The sequence below is a fragment of the Pristis pectinata genome, chromosome 10, assembly GCF_009764475.1.
Source record: "Pristis pectinata isolate sPriPec2 chromosome 10, sPriPec2.1.pri, whole genome shotgun sequence".
Classification (NCBI taxonomy): domain Eukaryota; kingdom Metazoa; phylum Chordata; class Chondrichthyes; order Rhinopristiformes; family Pristidae; genus Pristis; species Pristis pectinata.
In genome coordinates, this window is record NC_067414.1 from 56,360,693 (window position 1) to 56,377,226 (window position 16,534).

Consider the following 16,534-nt stretch of genomic DNA (forward strand, 5'->3'; position numbering starts at 1 on the left):
ATAAAGTAAATAAACCATGCATCCTCCTAGTTTTTTAGTTAGTTTAGCAACCCTATTCAGGTGAATGGAATATAATTCTTATCCAATTATTCAGCTTTGCTTGCTACAGTTGTGCTCTACCACTGGACTTAATGGTGAAACCATCAGAGGAGTGGAAAGTCAGATGTAAGCGAAACAAGCTGAAGAGCTAGCGGAGGATACCTTGTGATTCTCTGGGACCGTCAACTAAAGATAAACATACAGTCTGACCTATAGACAATCTGCTGGAGGAACTCAGCAGGTTGAGCAGCATCTGGGGTGTGGGAAAGTACTTGTTGATGTTTTGGGTTAAAACCCTGCATCAGTCAATTAACAAGACTACTGATACAATGATACAGAGACCAAGCAATTCATGGTAATTTATAACTTGCAGTGCATCATTTGCCCATGTTACTCAATTCTTTTTAATTCTACTTAATTTTCAATTGATAGTGTATGGAATAACTTCACCATCAATTATCCAAAAAATTTTGGCCAAGATTTCTGACTAGATATATGAAGAGAATTACGTCAGTAGGAATAGCCCACAGTTGGTGAAGCTTTCAATTACATTTTCAACCATCATGTCAAAGACTTCGATTTTGTTGTCACAATTTCACCACTGAGTTAGAAGGTGCAGAGCTGAATCAAAATCAGGTTTATTACCACTGACATATGTCATGAAATTTGTTGATTTGTGGCAGCAGTACAGTGCAAGACATAAAAATTACAATAAGTTAAAAAAAAAAAGTGCAAAAGAGGATTAATGAGGTAGTGTCCATGGACCATTCAGAAATCTGATGGCAGAGGGAAGAAGCTGCTTCTGAAACGTTGAGTGTGGGTCTTCAGGCTCCTGTACCTCCTCCCTGATGGTAGTAACGTGAAGAGGGGATATCCCATATGGTGAGGGTCCTTTAATGATGGATGCTGCCTTCTTGAGGCACTGGCTCCTGAAGATGTCCTTGATGGCAGGGAGGGTTGTGTCCGTGATGGAGCTGGCTGAGTCTACAACCCTCTGCAGCCTCTTTCAATCCTACACATTGGAGCCTCTATACCAGGCAGTGATGCAACCAGTCAGAATGCTCTCCACCGTAAGTCGATAGAAATTTGCAAGAGCCTTTGGTGACATACCAAATCTCCTCAAACTCCTAATGAAGTTGAGCCGCTGGTATGCCTTCTTCGTGATTGTATCAATATGTTGGCCCAGGATAGATCCTCTGAGATGTTGTTGGCCAGGAACTTGAAGCTGCTCACCCTTTCCACTGCTGACCCCTCAATGAGGACTGGTGTGTGTTCTCCTGACTTCCCCTTCCTGAAGTCCACAATCAATTCCTTGGTTTTGCTGACGTTTGAGTACAAGGTTGTTTTTGTGACACCACTCAACCAGCCGATCTAGCTCACTCCTGTACACCTCTTCATCACCATCTGAGATTCTGCCAACAATAGTGGTGTCATTGGTGAATTTATAGATGGCATTTGAACTGTACCTAGCCACACAGTCATGAGTGTAGAGATACTAGAGTAGTGGGCTAAGCACGCATCCTTGAGGTGCGCCTGTGTTGATTGTCAGCGAGGAGGAGATGTTGCTACTGATCCGTACTGACTGTGGTCTCCTGATAAGGAAGTTGAGGATCCAGTTGCAGAGGGAGGTACAGAGGCCCATGTTTTGAAGCTTGTTGATTAGTACTGAGGGGATGATGGTGTTGAACGCTGAGCTGTAATCGATAAACAGCAGCCTGGGAAGCCGTTGTCTACGTGCTTGAAAACCAAGTGGAGAGCCAGTGAACACTGCTTTGAGCAGTTCTACCAAGTGGAGATGAAAGTTCCAGCTTTGAATTCTAGGATATTTGTGTTAGTGGCTAGGTCAGGGCTATGGGAGCCTATAGAAACCATTCAACAGCCGTTCCATTAGACTAATCTTCTTAAGAAGATGGTCACAGTCATTGAAAGCTTTTTTGTTGTTACTCTTTTAAACAGCTTGCAAACATTTCTATTATTTAACATTATTAACTGAGGGAAGAATGTAAAGCTACAAAAACTATAAAAGCATGTGGTGTTGTAGAGAGTTATTACATTCTTTTGCAGAGAATACCATATTGATGGAGAATACATTCATTCTGAACTATCTGCAGAGCTACAGAAGTTGCAGCAATTTTTTTGATTATGAATAAATGACAGAGAATATCCTTTGATTTTAAATGGGTGTAATCTTTTCAATTTTTTTTCTCTGTGCATTCCTGTTTCGAAAATTCTCTGTGCATTCTGGATTTGTCAACAAAGAGCAGCCACTGGTATTGCAGATTATTCAGATTGTTGGGACATGTATTAGAATGTTAAATGCTGAATGTTAAATTGCTGAAGTGAAATTAATGGATGAACAAACACAAAAGTGAACATTCTATGAACTGCCTGTTCATGGTTTCGAAGGTCTTGTTAAAAGTAACAATTGTATTTTTTTAAAAAAACACAAAATTTCGACATAGCACTAAAGCACATATGCCATGGAATTCACCTCCAGTATCATTCCAAACAATTTGTGTAGAAGGGCACTTGTGTTAAAATGGGAAGCACAACATATTTTATTCACAACTATGTTCCACAGCCAGTAATCAGGTGAATGATCAGTTTCCCCTTCTGCTAATATGTTAATTTGGTGAACTTTGCTGTTGAATAGACTAACGGAGTCCTCAGAGTCTTGCCTGATTTGTGAAACAATTTAATCACAGTTGATTTCCAGTATGTCAAGAAGTCATCCAGCACTCATGAATTAGTGAAGACTAGGGTTTTGTACATCTCGGTCGAGGTCGCCTTAATGACATTCTTGGTACACCATCCTTTACTGGGGCTTTTACACAAAGGTTCATTTTGCCTGACTGAAATCTATCAGCTGCAGTTGGCTGAGTCAAGGTACCTTCATGCTGTTTATTGCTTTAAACTTTCCCGTTGCCATCCAATTGAAACAGCAGTTCTGATTATGTGCATGTGAAATCATCCTCTCAGTCAAATTCAGACAAGCTCAACTCCATAAGTAACAAGTAACAAAAAAAATCCCTGAATTTGAAGGATTGCCAACAAATTTTTAAAAATGTCTTATGGCTGCATACATAACAGAATCAATACGTCTGTATGTCTTAACATAGCTTGGATCCTCACCCATTCATGAAATTGCAGAAATTTTATTAGGATGAATCTCGCTGGTTAATGTAATTGATTTTGAATGGATCTGTCGCAGTATTAAGCCTAAGACTTCCACACACAACCTGCTCAACACAATTGTTCATTTTTCTCCCTCCACAGATGCTACCTGACCTGATGAGCATTTCTAGCATTTTTGACTTTATTTTGGGTTTCCACCATTTGTAATATTTTGGTTGCTCCCCTCTTAACTCTGTGACCTTCTTATCCCCTATTCTGAGTGCGTTATTCCTCTGACGTCAGCCCTCTCCTTCCATCCCATCATTGAAGAGTCTTCATCTATTTTAATGCTGCTGATTTCGTCATTCCACACTTCTTTTTAAAAAATGCCCTGCTTCAGGGCAAGGCTGGTTTTACAGGATTGTTTATCTGTGGGAGACTAATTTCAGGACTGAATCACAAATGGATACATACCTGACTGTACAGATTGCTTACAAGTGAATACCTGATTTACAGGTGTATTTATAAATTGATATTTGACAATACAGGGCTGTGTACTGGACAGGCAACTTTGAGTCAAAACCATGCAGTGGTGAACATTTGATCAGTACAGTGGATATCCTACAGAATTATGTAGGGATGGTTGTCTGACATGACGGTGTACAAGATAAAACTGTACAGGACTGTATCTTTGAGATGAAAATAGGCATTAGTGAACGTTTGACTGGATTGTGTATGGGTGGATACTGGACGGGACTGCAGAGTAGATATCTGACAAGACTGTGAAAAGTGGATATAGAAGGCAACCTGACTACAACAACATCGCAATGCTCATAATTATCTGAGTTTGCATGTAAATGTAAACTCAAATAATTATGTGCATTGCCACATTGATGGTAATGTAAATCTAAAACTGGAGCTACAGTCAAGTGTTTATGGGTTAAACATCAGATACTCAGAGGCTGAATGACTGAAGTGGCAGCATTACATTCATTTCAAAACCATAAAGTAAAAGGCTGCAAGGCTGGGTCCACATCTCAGGTGGGTTTTCATTTCGGGTAAATACAATACATTCCTGGTGCAACATCATGCACTGACTTAGTTTTTAGAGACCCAGGATTTGGAAGAAAATCTTCTTGTTGCAGAAGAGCATCCACAGCACGGAAACCAACAGTGGAAGGCAGCAAGGGGTTGGCCTACCAGGCATGCAGTTCTTGAACACATGCAGCAACTCCTTATCCGGGTGTAATGTTTTTGCATCTTCCACAGCCCTGAATGCTGCTAGTGAAATATTAGGATTACCAGTCACTAAGATATCAAAGACACAACACTCAAAATAGGCATCTTCTACCAGAAGACCCTCTTTGCATTTGGCTTTGGCCCTTTGTGCATTGTGGAGGTGGGAGTTCCAGGGAAGCCTTTCTACTAAAGGGCAGCCTGATAAGCAGAGTTGTAGGTCCTGCTCCTCTGTATGTGAACTTGCCACTTCCTCTGGCATGAGGATGGCAAAGCTCAGGTGTTGACCCACCTGCCGCACTATCAGAGTTGTGCCAATGTAACTCGCTTGGATCTCCACGTGGCTGGCATTCAACTTTTTCTTAATAACCAGACTGTTTGCCCCATTTCTATCACCACCATTTACAGAGCCATCAACAAATGCAGCAGGAACATTGCCAATTTCAGCTTGATACACTTTCTGGTCAATGCATTCCTTGGAGTTCTTAAAAATAGCTGTAACCTGTAAACCAATGAAAGAAAAATCATTATCTCTAAATTTTACATTCTCTGTCAATCACGTTCACTGAGGCAATCCAATCTTATTCTCTCTTACTTTGTTCCTCTCCATCTTCAGTGCAATTGCACTGCTACTCACATATTCAGTGCTCTTCAGTCATGTTCCATTCCCCTCTCATTACTCTACTGGCAATCAATGGCCTGGAACTTGTTGGGAAATCCCATACCAAGCTGCCAGCGTTTACTTCCTGTATGTGTCAGGAAGTACTGAACTTGCTGGTCAAACTCTTGAAGGCAATTTTCCCTGCTGCACTCCTGTATTGGGCTCCACATGGAATTCAGAGACAGAACACAAAGTTGCTGAATTCTCCGGTAGTTATGCTGGGAAATCCATCTGTTGAACAAGGGTGAGTTGGAATTGGTGCAGGAACTGCATGCCTGTTTTGTGGAATGGAGGGGAATGGTTGTGAAGGACATAGGAAGATGTAAGGTAATGTACAATGTTGAATTTATTGTTAGCTATTCTATAATTGTTTAAAAGTCTTTTTCAGTGATCTTAATCTTTTAAAATGAAAGGGCAGCCTGATAAGCAGAGCTGTTATTAATCCCCAGTCATTTGCTCTAAACACAATAGTCATGTCAGCACATTTCAGAGAGACTGTACCAGCCACTGATGTAATTTTTAAAAAATTGTCTAGTTGATTTTTAATCACTTTTGTATGTTTCTGAACATCAGGAACATCTGACAGCATTCAAAGCCCTTGACTGTTTCAATAGCCAGCAATGCTTGGGGCAAGGCCTTCCAGACTGGGGAGGCTTTTTTCAAGTTATTTCAGAGGGATGGCTTATTCTGGCCTGACCACATGCCACACAGGACCTTGCTGTTTGGGATGATATTTATGAGCAAGTTGATTTTGGGGGATTTGTAACAGGCAAATTCACCCATCCTTCTGTATGTCAGTGGTGAACACTGTCACCTTCTTGTTGGGAAGCAATTTCATTCAGCATTAATACCACATCAATGGAAATTAACATCTGTGGTGATAATTAATGCTATTCTTTTAATGACTATTCTGTTACTGAGTACTGTATTAGCAACATTTCACTTTTGACTATTAACATCATTGTTAGCATTTTTAATTTATTGGCAGTATGTGGGTATCACTGGCATTAACACTATTTTGTTACAGAACATTAATAGCATTCTGTAAGTGACTGTTATGTAACTTAATTTGTGAACATTGGAGTAAAGCAAATTTGAAGCTAATTAAATGAACCAACTTTCCATTGTACTATACTAGCAAAAGTGATGTCTGACCACAAAATCCATCAGCTATACCAAAGGACATTACCTTGCTGATTGCTGATATGTTATGATGTGATGAGATTGGTGCATTAGTCAATTGCAGGGATAAGTAATTGTTATCGATCACTGGCCACGCCCCCTGAACTCGGCATGTCTGAAAGTCATTGTAAAATGTGCGGATGTGGAGGTTCCCAAAGATGCCACAGTACAAGTAGGTTGGTTTCTGGCGCTGCTTGTAGTAGAAACTCTTCTCATATTTGCAAGTGTCTGGCAGGTGTAGATTCTCTTGATTATCTGCTGGCACACGGCGTCGTGGTAATGAGACTTCTCCATCCTTGGAACAGTTATGCTGGATCATTAAATCCTCAATTCCTTGCACAGCAGAATGGTAAGCCAGGTCTCCTCGGCAGAACCAAGAAGTTCGTTGGGTACAGCGTGAGTAAGATCGTAAGGCAATACAGAAGTCTTCATTCAAAGAATCTTCAAGATGGGATGTCGCAGAAACAAACTGAGAATTGCATCTGAGAATCCTGCACTGTGACATCACTGCAAAATGGCATAAGGATTAAGAATCTTCAGTAACATTGTATTAACTGAGCATATTCATTATTAACAAGCAACAAACAAGATATGGGAGGAACTCAGCTGATCAGGCAGCATCAGTGGAGGGAAAGTTGACGTTTCGGATCAAGACCCTTCATCTGATTAGTTCCTCCAGCAACTTGTTTGTTGCTCCAGATTCCAGCATCTGCAGTCTCTTATGTCTCCATATTAATCATTAACACCACCAAAAGTATTCTTCAACTATAATTAAAAATCAACATTAATATTGCATATACACAGGGAATAATGGCAAAACAAAATCACCACAGGCACATTGGGACCGAGGGCAAAAATCATTAACAACTCCACAATGGCTAAATGGCTATCACAAGTAGAAGTCATGATGACACCACAGATGTAATAGAACCAAAAGTAAAAGTTGTTATTAACATCACAGGCACATTATGGCAGGGGAGCATCAGAAGAACATATAGGAATAAGAACAAAAGATGTTGGAAATAGCAGGGCAGGCAACATATGTGGAGAGAAAAGCTGGGAGAAGGTAATTAACCTCAAATTTATGCTCTCTCTGCCTGCACAGATCCTGACCTGCTGAGTACTTCCAGCAGTTTGCTGCTTCTATTTGAGATTTCCAGATCTGCAGTATTTAAATTTCATCCTCTGGAACAACGGTAAGTCACTTCCCACCACCTACCTTCCAATCCCTCTCCTCCCCCTTCACCTAACTTGTTCAGTGAGATCAGGGTTGATTTGTGACCATGATTCATGTATTCACATTTGTTTTGTATTCCTCAATATATTCATTTCATAAAATTCAATCTCAGATTTAAAATGAACCATTGACCTAGTATCAAAAGCCATTTGCTGCTTTAGACCTGCTCCCTAGTAATAGACTTCCTGACTAACTAGACTTCTAACTATCCTATCCATACAGCTCAATATCGTAAACTTTAAATTTCAGGGAAAATAACCTAACTTTACGTAATCTTGCATTTTAATCCTTGGTGATCAGGTATCTAATCAACTCTGCATTTGGCTAATACATCCTTCCAAAAATTTAGTGCCCAGAGCTGACTGCAGTACTCCAAATCTAATCTAATCTGGGTTTTGCACAGCAAATTTTAACCCTTGTGTTATAATTCTGTAGAGATAAAGGTCAGGATTCCATGAGCTTTTTATTACTTATGCCTGACCCTGAGATTCTAGTGATCTCTGAACATGAACACAGGTTGCACTTGAACCAGACAGGGATCAATATCCTTGCAGGGAAATTTGCTAATGCTACACAGGAGGGTTTAAACTAGATTGGTGGGGGGGGGATGCGGTGGGACTCTGAGCAGGAGCAAGACATGGGATAAAGCAGTAGCCAGCAAGAGCAAGTTTAGTAATCAGATAGTCAAGGTCAGGGGCACACTAAAGGGAGGGAAAAGAATACTCAGTTAAACTGCATTTATTTCAATGCACAAGGCTTAACAGGTAAGGTGGATGAACTCAATTGGCTCTGGGGTCTGGGATGTTATAGCATAACAGAAACATGACTGAGAGAAGGGCTGGACTGGCAGCTCAATGTTCCAGGATACGGATGCTACAGGTGTGACAGAGGTACAGGTAAGCAAGGAAGGGCTGTAGCCTTTTTGATAAGGGAGGACGTAACAGTACTGCTTAGAGATGACATTCTTGGGGGATTGTCCAGTGAAGCCATATGGTTATACTTAGAAACAAGAAGGGGAGGGTTACTCTAGTGGGGCTGTGTTATAGACCCCCGATAGTCAAGAGGAACTTGAGGAGTAGGTGTGTAGAGAAATTGCTCACAGTTGTAAGAATAATAGGGTTGTATTAGTGGGAGATTTTAATTTCCCCAGTATTGACTGGGCCACCCAGGGTGTTAAGGGCATGGATGGGGTGGAATTTGTGAAGTGTGTCTAGGAAAGTTTCCTGAGTCAATATATACAGGGTCCTACTCGGGAGGGTGCAATACTGGACTTTCTCTTAGGGAACGAGGAAGAGAAAGTAACTGAAATGGCAGTCAGGGAGCATTTTGGTACTAGTGACCATGATTCTATTAGTTTTAAGATGGTGATGGAAAAGGATAGGACAGGTCCACAGGTCAGGGTCCTAAACTGGAGTAGGGCTAATTTTGGGGGAATTAGAAGCATCTAGCAGAGGTTGATTGGGTGAGCCTGTTTGAAGGGAAAGGAACAAATGGCCCTGATATCAGGAAGGCTTTGAAGAGTGTGATATCAAGAGTCCAGGGGCAGCATGTTCCCGTTAGGGTGAAGGGTAAACCTGGCAAGTTCAGGGAACCCAGGCTAACAAAAAAACATTGAGGCTCTGGTCAACAAAAAGAAAGAAGTATACATTGGGTTTTGGAGGTCAGGGATGCGTGAATCCTTTGATGACTATAAAAAGATTAAGAATAAGATTAAGAGGGAAATCAGGAGGGCAAAAAGAGGGTATGAGATGGATCTGGCAGATAAGGTTAAGGAAAATCCCAAGAGGTTCTATAGCTATATTAAGAGTAAAAGGGCGGTGAGGGAGAAAGTAGGTCCCCTTAGAGATCAGCATGGCCGCCACCTATGTCTCGAGCCACAGGAGATGGGTGGAATTTTTTAACAAATATTTCTCCTTGGTGTTTACTGAGGAGAAAATCAGGTTGCCCAAGAGATAAGGGAAACAATTGGAGATGTTTTGGAGGGCATTCACATTACCAGGGAGGAGGTATTTAGAACCTTAGCACATTAAGGTGGATAAATCCCCAGGACCTGACTGAGTGCATCCTAGGATTTTGTGAGAGGCTAGAGAAGAAATTGTAGTGATATTTACTTCACTCTCAGTCACTGGTGAAGTTCCCAAAGACTGGAAGGTGGCTAATGTCATTCCATTATTTAAGAAGGGTAGCAAGGACGAGCCAGAGAACTACAGGCCAGTAAGCCTGAGATCAGTAGTGGGGAAGTTACTGGAGGGAATTCTGAAGGACAGGATCTACCAGCGTTTGGGATAGACAGTCTGACTAGGAGGAGTCAGCATGGCTTTGTGCGTGGAAACTCGCGCTTTACGAATCTTTTAGTTTTTTGAAGAGGGAACCAAAAGGGTAGATGAGGGTAGGGCAGTGGATATTGTCTGTTTGGGCTTTAGCAAGGTCTTCAACAAGGTCCTGCTTGGTAGGCTGGTCTGGAAGGTTCAGTCCCATGGAATCCAGGGGGAACTAGTTAGGTGGATTCAAAATTGGCTCAGAAGTAGGAAGCGGAGGGTGGTAGTTGAAGGTTGTTTCTCAGAATGGAGGTCGGTGATTAGTGGTGTGCCGCAGGGGTTGGTGTTGGGACCCTTGTTATTCGTTATCGATATAAATGATTTGGATGCATGTGCACAAGGCTCGATCAATAAGTTTGTGGATGACATGAAATTAGGAGATGTTGATAGTGAAGAAGGTTATTGTAGATTACAAGGGAATCTTGATCAGTTAGAGAAGTGGGTCGAGGAGTGGCAAATGGTTTTCAATACAGATACATATGAGGTGATGCATTTTGTAAAGTCAAACCAGTGTAGGACTTATACTGTGAATGGTAGGGCACTAGGGAGTATAATAGAACAGAGGGACCTAGGAGTACAAGTGCATAGTTCATTGAAAGCAGCACTACAGGTAGACAGGCACTTACAGGTGAAAAAGGCGTTTAGCATGCTGGCCTTCATCAGTCAGGGCATTGAGTATAGGAGTTGGGCCATTGTGTTGCAGTTGTATAGGTTGTTGGTGAGGCCACACTTGGAGTACTGTATACAGTTTTGGTCACCCTTTTGTAGGAAAGATGTGGTTAAACTGGAAAGAGTGCAGAAAAGATTTACAAGGATGTTGTCAGGATTAGAGGGCCTAAGTTATAGGGAGAGGTTGGCCGGGCTAGGTCTTTATTCCTTGGAATGTAGGAGAATAAGAGAAAACCTTGTAGAAGTGTTTAAAATTATGGGAGGCATAGATAAGGTGGATAGTAATAGTCTTTTCCCCAGGGTAGGGGAGTCCAAAACTAGAGGGCACAGGGTTAGGGGAGAAGGGAAAAATTTAAAAGGGACCTGAGGTGCAAGTTTTTCACACAGAGGGTGCTGAGTATATAGAACGAGCTGCCAGAACAAGAGGTTGAGGCAGGTACAATAGTATCATTTAAGTAACACTTGGCTAGGTACATGGAGGGGCGGAGCTTAGAGGGATGTGAGCTGAACGCAGGAAATTGGGATTAACTGGGTGGACATTGTGGTCATCATGGACTGGTTGGGCCGAAAGGCCTGTATCCATGCTGTATTGCTCTATGACTCTATGACCTCCAAAGTTTTTGTTTGGAGCTCCACTGCTTTAGGTTTTTCACCATTTATGAAGTACATTGTTCTAAATCTTTTGAGGTACAAAGTGGATGGTCACACATTTGCCTTCATTGAAATTCATTTAGCACAGTTCTGTCCATCCTCTACTAATTTAACATTTCCATCCACACTGCTTAACTGAATTTGTTACTTCCATCCCATAATCTGAATTGTTTATACATAAAATGAATAATTGAGGCCCCAATATATCCTGAAAATTTGAATGCCTGCCCATTAGCCCTTTCTCCTGCTGATTGGCTAATTTCCTAACCAAAGGAACTTCATTGAATACCACCTTGATCTCCTTTGTAAATAATGTTCGTGGACATTTCCCTGTCCATTATATTCACATGTTCAAGAAAATTAAGGAGGTTCATCTGGCTTGATTTACTCTTCACATATCCACCCCAGCACTTTGTGAATAACTGAAGCTTTTTAAGGTATTTAGTGATTTCCAAACAACGGATATTAGGATAACTGGTCTACAATTCTCTGGTTTCCTTCTATCATCTTTCCTAAATAATGGAGTGACAAGTGCGATTTTTCCAATTTAGTTAAATGTTTCCCGAACTAAGGGAATTGGGGAAGGCTACAGATGGGAACAACAGTATTTTTGGTGCCTACTTTTGCATGCTGTTATGGAAGCCATTTGATTCTGGGAGCTTGTCACCCTTTAGTGCTTTATTAATACCAGGGTGCTGATACAGAGAGAAAATGAGCATTAATAACCCCATAAGTACGCTGGGACTGAGAGTAAATCTTACTAATACTGGAACATCTTTCTCTCCCTATCACAACCATTCTCCAGCCAGCTTCCCTTTTATTGTTGCTTATCAGAATTTTACGCTCCAGAGTTACCCCATGTGGTTTTTGTTATCACTCTATGTCTGCAATTGATTTCTTCTGTGAGTGATACAGTAAAATTGTAAGACTCTATTCAATGATTTTACATTATTACTGCATAGAGTACATACAAGACATCTTTTTGCAGGATATTGGGATCAAATCTCTTTGCAGCGTTACCCTTCTCAGGTAAGTACATTTTGATTTGGTACAATTGTGTAAAATGGATGAAAGGAGAAAGCAGTTTGTTTCCCATTTCAAATCAAAATATGTGGATGCTGGAAATGTGGAAAAAAAGAGAACCATAGAAAATAGTGCAGATGTTCAGCAGGTCACACCTTGTCTTTGTAGGGTGAACATTTCAGGTTGATCCCTTTCATCAGAAGTAGGAAAAGTTCAAAATCAATCTGGTTGCAGTTGCAGAGAAGGGAGGGGTGGAGAAGGCAAAAGTAATGTATGTGGTAGGGTGGAGACCCAGAGTGACTGAATGATACAAATGGTGATGGTGCCAGCTTACACAGGGTGATGAATGCTTGTTAATCACAGCCGATCTTACTGCTGGAGATGGAAATTGAGAAAAATGAGTGAGAAGAAAGCAGAAAAAAATACACAGGAACAGTGAGGTCCAAAACCTAAAATCTGAAATAAAAGGTATTGCTAGAAATATCAGAGTCATAGAGCTATACAGCACGGAACCAGGCCCTTTGGCCCAACTCATCTGTGCCAACCAAGTTGCCAGTGGGGAGAGAAAAACGGTTAACTTTTCAGGTTGTTGAATCTGTACAAGAACTGGCCAATTCTGATACAAAATGGTTACATAAATCGTTGAATTCAATTTCAATTCTTGGGCAGTAACGAGCCAAGTCGCAAGATGATGTGGTTCTCCAGGCTTATCTGGTTCTTTGGAGACACGAGACTGCAGATGCTGGAATTTGGAGCAACAAACAATCTGCTAGAGGAACTCAGTGGGTCAAGCAGCACCTGTGGGAGGAAAGGAATTGTCAATGTTTTGGGTCAAAACCCTGCATCAGGACGGTGGGTTTCGACCGGAAACGTCGACAATTCCTTTCCTCCCACAGATGCTGCTCGACCTGCTGAGTTCCTCCGGCAGATTGTTTATGTTGTGCTTTGTTGGAGTAGTGTAGAAGGCCAAAGACAGACTTCAGAGTAGGAGTATGATGGGGAATTAAAGTAATAAGCAACTGGATGATCTGTTGTTAACAAGCCTTCATCCTCTCTCAGCTGGCACAGCCACCATTTGTAAGTCAGTTTCACTTGATCTCCACCATACCACAGATATTTCCTTTGCTCCCTCCCCATTTTCTGTTACTTAAATTTGTTTTATTTATAACTTTTCCTGGTTTTGATGAAAGGTCATTGACATCAAATGTTAACTATGTTTCTCATTCAACTGATGCTGCCTGAGCAACTGTCTTTCCAGCACACTTCCATTTTGTTTCACACCTCTCCCAGAATTTATTTTGGTTGAAGTCATAAAAGGGAAGTAAAATGTATAAAGTATATACTCACATTTGAGCCTGCATGTGAACAGGCACATTCAGAAAACCACATGTTTGCAGATGATGATCAGTACCGTTGTATGAAATGTAATAAAGATATTTACCTGCATTACAGAACTGGTAAACCAGCATGACTCTCAGCACAATAAGTTGCAGTTGATGTGAAGTAAGGGAGCTGGATCTCATCTTGGGTATCGATCTGTTTCTCTGATCAAACGACAAAGAGAATATCCAGCATACAATATCCCAACAAATTTGTCATTACTCCTCGCCACCCCAGCCCATTACACAATCATTATTCCTCACTGTCTCACCCCATTAGATCATTATTATACCTCACCCCATTGCACCATTAGTATGCTTCCCCACCCCAATGCACTATTATTACTTCTTTCTACCCTTCCTATTATGCTATTATTACTTCGCTTTACCTCATTCTTTTACATACACTGTCATTACCCTCACACTCCATTCCATTACACCATCATTACCACACACTCCATTCCATTACACCGTCACTACCATGATCACACTCCATCCCATTGCATTATTACCTGTCAGACCTGCCCATTATAGCATTATTCCTCGCACAATTCCATTATATATCAGAACATATCAAACCCAAACCCATTACATCATTACAGCCTCACAACCCATCACATTACACCGTCATTTACTTCAGATTCCACCGCATTATACCATCATGACCGCTTGCAGGATCACCTGCTATGTGTGTGATAATTACATGCATTAGCAAATTTGATCCTTAAGTGCATTGCACATTGGAATAGTTTTATACTTACCCACAGTTTATTGTGCTTGCTTTTATTTCCCACTTTGTGCATTTATTGTTTTCAATAGAACCATTGTCTAATCAGAAAGTCCATAAAGTCTCAAAGAAATATCTAAATTTTTCAAAGAAATTAAGACTATCAAATCCTGCTTCAGCACTGGCTGACATTCTCGTATATCCCTGGACTTTATCTGTTTAGAGACGGTGAAATGTCTTCTTCAGTGTAAATTTGCAGAATAGATAATAATTAATCTATGAGATAGTTTTCTTACTGTTGTGAAAGAAAATTGAATCAGCTAAAGTCCAGAGTGACAAACAGCACTGTGGTTGATAAACAGAAGGATTAGGTAAATCAGCAAGTATTGGAACTGATTTTGCTTGCTTATTCAGTCTGAAAGAGCTATGGAGTCCTACCATGGAAATGAATTAGTTAAAGAAGAAGCATCTGCAATGAGTCTTGATTTTTGGTTGGAGAGGAGAAGGTGAGAAGGAAGAGTTTTCAGACAGGCTGGACTAAGTCTAAAGTCAAGTGCATACCTTATCTGCAAATCCTCGGTGGATCAGACATCATAGGCCTGACTGGAACTTTTGGTGGGAATTGAGGTAGAGAGCACTGATGTGGCTGATGAACCACATGGCCACCTCACGAAGGGCAAGGATATTGTAGGCAACATGTATACAGATGGAGATTTCAGCGTTTTAAAAATCTTGGCAGTTTATACACCATATGTTTGGTACAATGCGAAAGCTTTTTCCTTTGTCAAGAAGCATGGAGGAATCCCACACCAACTTAGTTCAAGGGGTTGTACATAGCTTGGAGTCCTTACTTTCTAACCTGGAACAAGTTTAGAGCTGGTTAGGTTTAAGAAATAATTGGGGTGCCATTACACCACTGTGTGTTTCTATAAGCCAACAAATGGAGAAGAGGAGGTAGAGGAGGAAATTAAAGAGTTTTAAGAATTATAGAGAGTTGAGACTGGGAGACTCCAACAATCAAAATATTGATTGAAGTAGTATTAGAGTATAAGGCAAAGAGTGGAAGGAATATCAAATGTGTATTTAGGAGAATTTTAAGCTTGTTTGCAAACCAACAAGGACTGAAATATAGCTGATTTGGTTCAAGGCAATGAGGTGGAGCAAGCTGACCAATTATCAGTGGGGGGGAACACCTAGGGGGGACAGGGATTATAGATGGTATAATAATGCATAGTTTTGCAATGGAAAAGGGCAATGAGCAACCTGAAATATAACTTGTTGATTGGAGAAGGGCTAACTGCAATGTGATGGGTAAGAATCTGGATCAGATGAAAAGATTGCCAGGAAAAACAGTATTTGAACAATGGGTAGCATTTACAGAGGAGCTGTTTTGGGTGCAGCCTGGGTTCATTCCTACCGAAGGAAATGTAACCAAGCCAGAGCTCCCCCGTTAGCACAAGAGATAGAAAGTACAGTGAAACAGAGAAATGATGTGCAAAACAGATGCAGGTTGGTAATGTCTAAGAACAAGAGAATATTGAAAATTTAGAGGAAAAGTGGGGGGGGGGAAGGGAAAGAAAATAGACAATATAAGAATAAACAGGAGGCATAGTGATAGGACCACTAAAAAGTCTTTAAGAGGCAAAATAAATAGTAAATTGATAGTAAGAAGTGTGGTGGAACCAATTAGAGACCCAAAAGGTGATTGATGGATGAAGTTGGCACGGCTGAAATATTCAATGAGTACTCTGTATCTATATTCACCAAGGAGAAGGATGCTGCGAAAGAGTCAGTGTAAGAAAATGTAGCAGAGTTAATGGATGGGGTAATATTTGATATGGAGGAAGTACTAGAAAGGCTGGGTATGGTAAAAATGGATGAACCATCTGTTCCGGAAGGTTACTGAGAGAAGGTGGAGTGGGAATTTTGCAAGAGCTTGCCATGATCTTCCTATCCTACCTGGATATGAGGCAGATGTCAGAGGATTGGCAAATGGAAAACTTGCTGGAGCATAAGACAAATTTGGCAACTACAGACTGGTCAATTTAATTTCACTGGTGGGGAAGTTTGTAGGTTATCAGGGAAAATAAAAGTAATAGATGCTTGGAAAGGTCTGAATTAATAAAGGATGTTGAGTACAGGTTGTTGAAGGAGAAGTATGCTTTTGGTGATGTAACACAAATGTTTGAGGGTGGCACAATAAATGTATACATTGTTTTATTTTATAAAGCTTTTTAAAATGTTTTTAATGAAGTCCCATTGAAAGGGTAGGTTAGCAAAATTGAATCCAATAGAATG

General features: G+C 40.8%; 1 protein-coding gene across 1 annotated transcript; it reads right to left on the reverse strand.

Moving 5' to 3' along the window:
* Positions 1-209: 209 nt before the first annotated feature.
* LOC127575455 (repulsive guidance molecule A-like) lies at positions 210-14,427 on the reverse strand. Its single transcript, XM_052025346.1, has 4 exons — positions 14,271-14,427; positions 13,572-13,674; positions 6,240-6,739; positions 210-4,891 (listed from the first exon to the last, which is right to left on the reverse strand). The coding sequence occupies exons 1-4, from the start codon at positions 14,310-14,312 to the stop codon at positions 4,259-4,261; spliced, it is 1,278 nt and encodes a 425-aa protein (XP_051881306.1). The 5' UTR covers positions 14,313-14,427; the 3' UTR covers positions 210-4,258.
* Between the last annotated feature and the right edge of the window lie 2,107 nt (positions 14,428-16,534).